Source organism: Ceratosolen solmsi, unplaced genomic scaffold (genome assembly GCF_000503995.2).
Source record: "Ceratosolen solmsi marchali unplaced genomic scaffold, CerSol_1.0 scaffold39, whole genome shotgun sequence".
Taxonomy (NCBI): domain Eukaryota; kingdom Metazoa; phylum Arthropoda; class Insecta; order Hymenoptera; family Agaonidae; genus Ceratosolen; species Ceratosolen solmsi.
This window is the reverse complement of record NW_011948433.1, coordinates 3,031,275-3,042,399: the sequence shown is the minus strand read 5'-3', so window position 1 is coordinate 3,042,399 and position 11,125 is coordinate 3,031,275. Positions and strand designations below refer to the sequence as shown.

The 11,125-nt window shown below is 32.6% G+C and overlaps 2 protein-coding genes across 4 annotated transcripts; both read left to right on the top strand.

Moving 5' to 3' along the window:
- The first annotated feature begins 92 nt into the window (after positions 1–92).
- LOC105364564 (tRNA (uracil-5-)-methyltransferase homolog A) lies at positions 93–3,766 on the top strand. Of its 3 annotated transcripts, none has more exons than XM_011502529.1 (9): positions 93–175; positions 1,417–1,804; positions 1,889–2,050; positions 2,137–2,329; positions 2,401–2,528; positions 2,591–2,841; positions 2,916–3,150; positions 3,230–3,422; positions 3,514–3,766. In XM_011502529.1, the coding sequence occupies exons 2-9, from the start codon at positions 1,457–1,459 to the stop codon at positions 3,762–3,764; spliced, it is 1,761 nt and encodes a 586-aa protein (XP_011500831.1). In that variant the 5' UTR covers positions 93–175; positions 1,417–1,456; the 3' UTR covers positions 3,765–3,766. The 3 variants fall into 3 exon arrangements, with proteins under 3 accessions (XP_011500831.1, XP_011500830.1, XP_011500832.1); XM_011502528.1 differs by lacking the exon at positions 93–175 and adding an exon at positions 959–1,007; XM_011502530.1 differs by lacking the exon at positions 93–175 and adding an exon at positions 1,258–1,327.
- Positions 3,767–5,654: 1,888 nt separating this feature from the next.
- On the top strand, positions 5,655–9,339 carry LOC105364562 (Dachs ligand with SH3s). The gene is made up of 5 exons (XM_011502526.1): positions 5,655–6,051; positions 6,872–7,101; positions 7,222–7,587; positions 7,671–7,935; positions 8,515–9,339. The coding sequence occupies exons 1-5, from the start codon at positions 6,003–6,005 to the stop codon at positions 8,787–8,789; spliced, it is 1,185 nt and encodes a 394-aa protein (XP_011500828.1). The 5' UTR covers positions 5,655–6,002; the 3' UTR covers positions 8,790–9,339.
- The last annotated feature ends 1,786 nt before the right edge of the window (positions 9,340–11,125 follow it).

Genomic DNA, 11,125 nt, shown 5'->3' with positions numbered 1-11,125 from the left:
CACTTTGAATTTATAAATTGTGGCGAGAAGCGAGCAGCGGCAGCGGCAATCAAAGAAACTCTGGACAACCCAACACGACTGCTCATTTAGGATAGGACCTTTGAAACTTGAGTTTGGTTTGTACTCTGTAGGTGGAGTTAAAATTGGTGGTTGATCAATTAAACCCTAAAATCAGGTAATCCATATAGACATTAAGCAAATATAACGATTTCAGTAGCGCGATATGGGCTTATAATTTTATTATATATCAATATGCTACATACGTACTTTTTCCCTTCTTTTATGTAAAACTCAAACGGAAATTACGACTATATCCCATAATTGCAAATTGTGTGCATTATGTTTTTGTTTTTATCACAGTATATGCAACATCCTTTGCCCATGTAATTAGAGATATTTGTTTATATTTAAATTGCAATTACGAATATATATATATATATATATATATATATATGTATATTATGATTGTTTTACACCCTTTTCGCTTTCGTTACGTTATATAATTCATTGATTCAATATCAAATTATTTAAAAACTAACAATACAATGTATTACATGTAATAGATAACGTATATTTTTTTTCTACTCGTCTTATAAGGCTGCCGCGTCTTGTTATTTTTATATTTGAAAGTTAATGTTTTTTGTTATGTTATACTTCTAGTTATAGTACTAACTTGAAAACAATCTAAATTCTTATTTAATTCCATATATTAGAGATTATGAAATTATCAATGGATAGTCAAATCTGTTGTTCATTATAATTACAATTCACACACACACACACGCGCGCGCACACACACACACGCACACACGCACGCACACACATATTTAATATCATTTACGTACGGAAGAATAAAAGAATGTTTTGGTGAAAATTAAATAAACACGATTTTATCGTTAGTAACTGGAAATCGAACCTTTACACGAAATAACAATTGAAAAAAGCTGATATTTACTTTCAATTATAGCCGTTACTTGTATTAGGATGCGATATTTCAGCATATTACAGTGGCTATTTGACATTATCTCATTAAGCGCAAGATTATTTATTACATACTTAAAATTAAAAGAATTACAAGATTCTTTCAGCCTAAACTTTAAGATTTCAAATACCCGCTAAGTCTACAGTATTTGAATATCGCGCATAATATAATTGTAATTAGAGATATTTGTTTATATTTAAATTGCAATTACGATTTAATGCGTTTATATATATATATATATGTATATATAATTATTAGTAAACCGTTGAATGTTAATTATCCAATGCAAATTCATTGTAGCTTTTATAAAACATTTTTAACTTTATAGTATATTTTTCTATATACGTATGTTTTTATGTTCGTACATATTTTCTATATTTTCTATAGTAATCTTTTAAGGTTAAACATTTATGTATTTGTATTATTTTTTAAAGTGATATTAAGTTGAGTGAAGCAAGTAATGACCAACTGAGGATGAGTGCAGAAGCTGATGAATCTCAAGAAAATTCAGTAAATGAAGTAAATAAAGAGACGAAACAAGGACATGAAACAACTAAGGAGGATCTTTATGCGTATTTGGAGAGGGATTGTTATACCACAGAAAAATTTAAAGTAGAAATTAGAGGCTTACCCAAATATTATGGAATTGGTGAATTAAAGAAATTTTTAAATGAAAAGCTTTGTTTAAATGCCAACAAAATTAAACCACCAAGAAAAGGTAGTGGTTGGGCGTACGTTTGTTTTCGAAACAATGAATGTCGAGACAAAGCCATTAGTGTACTTAATGGTATAAAATGGAAACATGCACAATTAACAGCTCATGTAAAAATATTTACTTTTAATTTTCATATTATATAAATTTTGGTTATAAATCAAAAGATAAAAAATTTTTTATCCATCGATTAGGTTGCAAATCCAGCTCCAGATCCCTACATGAAAAGAAAGCTTGAAAAGAATGACGAATGTTCTAAAAAAATGAAAATTGGTGCAAATTTGGAATCTATTTTACCAGAAGATCAAATAAAATCTAACACAATTCCTCTTTGGAATATGCCATACGATGAACAAGTAATATCTACCTTTTGTAATACTTATTTGTAAATCACTGTGTATGTTATAATCTTTATATATTAGTTCTTTATTAATCTTTTCAGTTAGAATTTAAACAGAATGAAATGAAAAATATTATCGATAAAATGGGCAAACAAATTTTAAAAGTTAATAAAGATCTTGCCGGCTGGCTAAATAAACAAAAGGAAGACAATGATGGTTTACCATGTAAATTAGGAAAAATTGTTCATTCTAATGTTATAGAGGGGTATAGAAATAAGTGTGAATTCACCGTTGGTAAAACATCATATAATTCTATTTTATTAACAATTTAAAACGTTATGTAACTATAAATTAATTTTTGATAGGCATAGATGTAACTGGAAAACAAAAAATGATTGGATTTAGGCTTTCGAGTTATGCTGCTGGATCGATAGCTGTAGGACCCATTGATCATCTGTGCCACATTCCTAAAAGAATGAAAATAGCCATAAAAGTATGCAACTTAAAATTTTACTATTTCATCTATGTAAATTTTATCATCGATATTTTTTATAGATATTGGAAAAATTTATTCATAATTCAGAATTAGATGTGTTTAATCCAATAACACATAGTGGCTATTGGAGGCAAGTCAGCGCTCGAACAACGCGATTAGATCACTTAATGTTAATAATTGGTATACATCCTCAAAATATGACAGGCGAAGATAAAAAGAAATTGCAGTTAGAATTGAAACAGTTTTTTGAACAAGATAGTAATTCAATAGCTCGTGTTACATCCTTGTATTTTCAAACGATCGAAAAAAAGTAAAATTTTAAAAAATATTTATAATTTTTAGATTATAATATTAACGATAAATACCGAATAAAATTTATTATAGAGCCGCTGGTGGAGAAGGTGGTGGTATAATTGAACACGTTAGTGGACTTCCTTATATAGAGGAAGCGTTGCTTGGTATGACATTTAGAATTTCTCCAGAAGCATTTTTTCAAATAAATAGCTTATGCGCTGAAGAATTGTATAAGACAGCTATTGATTTAATGAAGCCTACTACTGACACAGCTTTACTCGATGTTTGCTGCGGCACAGGAACAATTGGACTTATTTTTGCAAAAGTAAATTAATCGGTGTCAATTAATTCGATAGTATTAAATATCATATTTATTGCGTTCATCTAAATTTGAATATTTATAGCATTGCGAAGAAGTCTTTGGTATAGAGATGGTACCGAATGCAATCGAAGATGCAAAAGTAAATGCTACAAAGAATAATGTAAGCAATTGTGAGTTTTTTGTTGGTAAAGCAGAAGATATCTTGTTGCCCGTAATAAATAGAACAAAAAAATCAAATGTCGTTGCAATTGTTGATCCACCAAGAGCTGGATTGCGTAAGAATAAATTGATTACGAATTTTAGTATTATGCACTGAATTTTCACGCAAATTTTAACAAATTATATTTCTTTGCATTTATTTTACAGATCAAAAAGCATTAGTTGCACTACGTAAAATCAAACAATTGAATAAGTTAGTTTATATTTCTTGTAATCCTAATGCTGCTATAAAGAATCTTGTCGATTTAGCAAGACCGAATTCAAAGCAATATTTCGGTGAACCTCTAGTGCCTATTAAGGCCATTCCTGTTGATATGTTTCCTTATACAAAACATTGTGAATTAGTTTTGTATCTTGAAAGACTTCCACTCGTAAAAGAATCCATCGATGAAATGTAAAATATGTAAAATATGTAAAATTCAATGTATAGTTTTACATAAATAAATTTTATGAAATTGATAAATAACAACTGATAATAATGTATAAAAAAAAATTTGATATATTTACAAAAAATTTGATCGATAGAAAAAGATTCCAGAAAATGTTTGTTAAAAGTTTTAATGAAATTACAATAATATATAAAAAAATTTTATTTGTATACAAGAAATTGTAAACAGTCTTTGTTCAAAGTTTTGAATGAATTACAATTACCGACATTTATAATTAACAGCAAATTATTTAATTTTTTTTTTCGACAAATTATATCTATTAAGGTATATTAGAGTCACATCGCAATAACGTTGAGTTTATAACGATCTTAATATATATTTTAGCATGAAATGAGTAACTCTGCTTTTTGTCAATATAATGTTATGGTGTTTATATTATTTGATTATATCTGGTAAAATAATATATTTAGTGCGTTTCATAACAATTCAAAATCAATTTCAGGAAGAGCAAGTGTTTTTTTTTCTCCATTGTCTTTCCAATAAAATTACAACTTTTTGAATATTTCGGACTATTTGAATGAACCGTAATTAGCAAGATGAAAATGATAAAAAGTAATGGGCAAATAATTTACCTCATTCGGCGCTTCAACGCCAATATAATTCAGCTTATGTTGCGCTACGACACACATTTGCACCTTTGCATTTTATGATCGCAGTGCACATGTACACACACACTCACATCATCTTAACAAGCATATAAGATTTTTATCTATAATATATGCAGGTGCTGCAAGCATTTCGATTTTAGTTAATTTATGCTAATATATTTTTTAATTCGTTACTTTGTCATTTTGGCCCCTTTCTACTAATTTTCATAATTAATTTTTGGCCTCCCAAAAATGAAAAAATTAGATAACGAAATATTAAATAGTAAATTTATTATCTTAATGGCATCGTTATTATTGTTTATGATAATTGAGTGCAATTTCATAAGCAATTGTAACAATTCTTCTTCTTCAATTGTAAAAATAAATTTCTTTCGGATGGGATATTAAGTTCACGTGACAAAAAGTAATTTATAACGTTGCGCTAATATTGTCTAATACGAAAACAGTTATTACTAAACGCAACAACGATCACAACAACGACAATAATCACAAGAATAATTTTATTAATACAGAATGCCAAACTCGGCTAATAAATATGCGATAATGGGACGCTAAGTATAAGTCTTAAGAGTCTATTATCGTCAAGAGGTCGTTAAATAATCAATAATCAGTCAGTAATGAACATTGCCGTAAGAAAGTGGTAAAAATACTCGGGAAATTGTTCGTTTGGGGTTCGATTAAAGATCGAACAATTAATTCTATAGTGTTTAAAAATTAGTTTTAACGGCCCCTAGGTTCTATTGTATCTCGGCCGCGGACGGGTCGGGATCCGGGCGGTGATGGCGATCTTTCCCGATTCAACGTGCCCTCTAATCTGGCAAAAGATCGAATCGGAGTCGGGGAGCTTAGTGGGGGTCCACTCTCGATTTAGAGATCGACAGCGCCCCGGGGACTCGGTTCCGGGCCATCTCCGTGAGATACCGGCGGCCGCCAGGAGACACCGCGGGGGCATCCAGCGAAACGAGTTTGTGCGCGGTGGTGGCGGCAGCGGCGGCGGTGGTGATTGGATGGCGCCTAAGCGGCACTCTGTGCCGCCCGACCAACCGCACACTCGCACTTCGACTTCGGGCAACCTCCGCGACTTCAGTTTTTTTTGGCTCGTCGCCGGTCCCACGTCACGGCGGCGGCCGGGTGACTGCCTTGGCGGGGGTGGGGGCGAACGAACGAACGAGCGAGCGAGCGGCGGAGGTGGTGGCGACGGCGGCGACAGTGGTGGCTGTGGTGGCTGCGGTGGCTACGGTGGCTGCGGCGGTAGCGGTGTCAGAGGAGGAAGAAGAGGTCCGCGACATCGACTGGCGGCGGCGAATGGCGATATTTCGTCTGGGGCCGCGTCGCGTGTGTGTATCATCGGGCCCTCGCGTGCATCGAGTACGTTCTCTTGGTGGTGCTTGGGGAGCTGGAGCAGCGGGGCAACGGTACAGCCGCTAGTATGTCCATTTTGAAGCAGTAAAGGGACGGCTTACCGTCCGTCCAGTGGTTAGCGAAATGTAGTGCGCGTGCATGGGATCGCTGTGGTGCAGCGCCGAGAAGGGTCAGCAATCATAGGGGAGATTTTGCGGAGCCAAGGCAAGGAGGAAGGATGGCTTTCCTCTGCCCGGTGCGCATACGCCGTGGCAAAAAAAAGAAACGTGAGTGCTGAGCGGATGTGGAGTGTGTGTGTCGTTGGTGAGGCGCGAGTGGGGGAGGGGGGGAATCGCCCTGCCTGTTCTCTTTTATACTTTTGAGATTGGCGAATGTCTTATTGAACGTTTCCATTTTTAACACAGCTTTACGTGCCTTTTTTTATTTTTCGATAATACGGCAATCGATGCGTGATTTATACACGCCCCTTCCCTCATAAATCCCTCGTCGCATCGACCCTCTCCCCCTCACGGCCCATTCGCCAGTGTGCGCTCGTCGTTAGGACGTTGAGCACTGAAATTACCACCTGTTGAGCATTGTCCGACTTGTCACTATTCGTGGATTTTGCTTTGTCGTTATTTTCTTTGCAATTCAATAAAACGACCGTCGAATTAACGATAACCCAAGTAGAAAAAGCCGAAATTTAGATGAGAAATTCACAAATCTGAGAAAGATTAATTGTGTCCCAGCAATGTTCTAATAATGTATTCAAAATTATCCAATGTCAGGCCATTATTTTAATATATATATATATATATATATATATATATATATATATATATATATAAATAAGCAATTATTTACTAATTTTTTTTAATGCAACATAGGTAATTGGAATGGTTTAATTCAAATTCTAATACAAGTTTGCATTATATCTAAATTAATGCAACTAAAAACCTTTAATACTTATCGAAAGAAAGCAAATAAATATTATTATTAATAATAATGATGATGATAATAATAATAAACAGTCTAAAAATTTATTTTGATTCAGTAAAATAATACTTATTGTAGTGTTAATTAGAATTTTTATGAAATTATGTACAGTGGGAGCGCACAATTTTACTTTGGAAAAGGATGGCCTGGGTGGACCTGGTATGGGCTTATCCAATAGAGTGCCATTACCACCGGGTCGTATTACTGGAAGCGCTAGTATTGAAACACTTGTAAGAGTGGGCATTGAAAAAGAAAATGGACTTTCTCCTGACAGTAAAATGGTCATTATACACGATTTTACTCCATGTGTCGATGATGAACTTCAAGTTAAGAGAGGCCAGGTAAATTACATTAATATTTTGCACATTTAATTGTTATAGTACTGAAATTCTTATCGATAAGAGTCTCAAGTATTATTACATACAAGTTACGCATTTTAATTATAATCAAATATTTCGAAGGTGGTGAATGTGCTATATAGAGAAAATGATTGGGTATATGTCATTGCTGCTGATACCAGAATGGAGGGTTTTGTTCCTCATTCGTATTGTGCTCCTTACACATCTCAATTGGCAGAGACAACATTGGCGCTTATAAATAACGTAAAGAAAAAATTACCTCGTTCAATGGATGATGGAGATCTCCTTAGCTCTGGGAGATCTCAAGGTCTGGATAATCAGCAAACAGATACTGGTTCAGCTTCCGATTGTGAAAGTTACGCTCGAAATATTACAACCGCTGATATAAATGTGAACCAGTCAATTTCTCAATCCCAGAATTCAATTCAAACCACGCAGTCCCAGCCTGACGTTCATCCATTCTTCAAAGTTAGATATATCTTGATTACTTTTAAAAACCAAAATATAATTTTTACATGCATACATTGTATTTTATTTTCTTTGTTTTTAAGGATCCATCAGCTGGAAGGTATATTGTTCTGTACACATTTGTGGCTAGAGATGAAAATGATGTAAGCGTAGAGAGAGGAGAATTTGTTACGGTACTGAATCGAGATGATCCAGATTGGTTCTGGGTACTAAGACACTGCGACGGTAACGAAGGCTTTGTGCCATCTGGTTTTGTGTATCCAGGCCATGTGCTTCACTCATACACAACTACTGGAACAACAACGACAACGACAACCACCTCAATTTCTGGAGAAACCCATAATTTAGGTAGATTTCATTAAACTTTTAGAATACTTTAGCGATGAAACTTTTTTCTCTGTATTATGCACAAGGAATATATCATGTATATGTTATGTCTTCATTATTACACATACCAGTGTAGTATAGTACATGATTTGGTTTAACTCAATGTATTAAAACAATGTTACATCATCTTTGATCAAATATGTTGAAATTAAAAAGACATAAAGAAATTATGTCTATAACAGAAATAAATAAATTAAAATTTCCTTAAATTTTTACAAAATAATTTTTGTTCATCTTTGAATTATTCTAATTTTTTTGTTTTTCTTATATATCTATCTAATGGTTTTGTATTATGAAAAAACCATAAAATATCCCATAATATTTAAACGTATCAGAATTTAGAAGGTATTTTTTTAAATACAATTTACCGTTTTTAAAATTACATATTTTTTTGGCAAATAAAATTAATAATTTAAATGGACTACATATTTAAGGAGTTTAATAAATAAAATGTAATTAAAAATGACAAACAAAAATTATTTTTAAATCAATTATCATGCGTTTTCTCACAGTGACGCATACGAATGCCTTGTATTGCAGGTGCAGGCAACGGGAATGCAATGGGTAACGAACAGTTACAACAAAAGGATACGAGGGACTTCCGGGATGAGACGACCGGTACCGAATTAGTTGTACTTTATGACTATAAGGCGCAGGCGCCGGACGATTTATCCGTAAGACGAGCCGATTGGATTTACGCGGATCTAGGCAATCAAACCGTCGACGGATGGCTTTGGGCGTATGCACCGAAAACGAGAAAATACGGTTTCATTCCCAAGGCGTACGCACGCCCTCCCGCCATGACTAGTTTATAAATAATGCAGTTCGTAATTCATTGTATTTATATATTTTATACTTATCCTCTAAATAATACAAAATTTCTATCAATGTTCCTGTATATGGATGTCAATTACATTTTCTAAGCAATTGGTTATCAATTTTTTTCTCACGAAAGAATGTAACGGATTAGAATTTTGCAATGCAAGCCCTATTAAAATCTTTTGTTTTGTTAACAACAGGGAATTTTAAATGTATTAATAATTAAAAGTTTTCAACTGCGTGTCTTATATAAATGTGCCTAGTATTATGAAAGAAAGGGGATCATACCTCGTAAGTCAATGTATCGAACATTGATGTTTAAAGTTTTATATCCAGACATTATTCGGTTAAGAAATTCGTCGTGGGGTATAGCACAATCGCCAATGAGGAAGATTTCTCTTGGTTTCTCAAAAGTGTGCAAGAAATTTATTGGACCAGTTATGTCAATGAGCGGAGAGACTTGTTGTCGATGCTGTCGATGACCTATACATATATAGATATATGTTTAAATTTTATGTACTCGTTTTTACAAAATATGTATGCGCGTGCTTTTACATTTTTGGTCTTAAGATTTTAAAAAAATCTATTCAGTTTTCTATTTTTATAAAACAGAGTATATTTAAAAAATGTACAATACTTTTGTAGTTTTTAATTAATTGTGAAACCATTCTTTAAATTGGTGATTTCATCCAGAGTCGAATGTGTTAAACTATGTGATAATAATAAGTCTTGTAATAACAATAATAGATCAATTTAGTTATAAAGAAATATTGCTGGAATTTATTTTAAACAATAAATTTTTGCTACTTGTACTTTTGCATTATTTGGAGTAAATTTCTTTTAAGATACCAAGTGCAATGCTACTCTTAACAATTTTTTCCAAAATTCGAATTTTCCAAAAAATTAGAAGAATATGTTAAGTGCCAAATTGACCTGAATCCTAATGGCATAAGGCTCCAGTGTCCAGACTAGCAACCCAGACCACTACGTCGTCTCCTCGATTAATGTAACCATTATCCGTTGAGCGTATATTGTTAACATCCTTGGATGTATCGCAGTCCAAGGGTACAAAAGCAATATTGGTGGTGAAAGTCTGGTTTTGTATTGGGATCGTACGTGATTCCTGTCGAATTATTTAGCCTTAAACCCTCTACATTACATAAGTTTCAATATATATCTTGCTTTTTTAATTTAAAAACTCTTGAACTTTCATTTTTATCGAATTATTAAATATGTCAGAGTACAATCATTTACAATTGTTTTCATCGATTATGCTGAAATTTTTTAAAACGTTTTTTAAATAACATTTGCCAAAGTGTTTTTTAATGTGTTATATGGTATTTTTCAAACTAATTCCATTGTCCCTGTGTTGTATCGGTAATTAATGACCTTGATTACAAGGCGCTGAATTGGTTGTCGGTAATGCTCTTTATTATCGAATATTAATAAAGATAGCGAATAAAGATTTTAAATAATGTGTCAATTCTATCATAAACCATACAAAATAAATTATCCTTAGGCCCTATCATAGGACTTACCGGTAGACATTGTTTTAAAAAGATTTTTTTTTTTTTTTTTTTTTTTTTTTTTTTTTTACAATTGGACTAATTATATTAACTAATTATATATAACTATTATATCATATTATATATTATATCATAATTGAGAAAATCTTAGAGCTTTCGTCATATCTGCTTTTTATGCTTTGGTTGGTGTACACTGTATATTATTTTTACGCGTTTTACTATCTATTCATACACATTTTTTACAATTTTTTTTTATTTAACATAAGCGTTTCCTATATGTACAAAACTGTCTTGTATATATGATAATTATTTAGTACGTTTTATTTTAATTTTCTATCAGATTATCAACATTAATATCAGTAATACTTTGTGGAATTTGTGTGGACACATTTTGTTCGTATGTTACTTAGAGATTAAAGATTTAAAGGCGTCAATAATAAATGTACTTAGGAAAGTTTGTTGGAAATAAGTAGTAGTGCTAATCTATGATTTGCAATCCATTGAAATTTATGACAAGTGTATGCTTTTTAACATTAATATTTTTAACATAAATAAAATTTTTATCATAAAAAGCAATAATTTTATGGAATAATTTTACCAGGAAATGGTTTCCTATTCAGACTCGTCGTGATTGAATTCGTGCTTGGAGTTGTCACAGACATTAATGAAATTCGTATCATTGCTTATATCAATATCATAAAGTGAGATGATATTTATGCAGGAGGCGGCAATCGTGTTTGCATAATACTTGACATTGTACCGTTGCTGCTTATATTAAAAGTGTGGAATTAGGTTTTGCCACATTG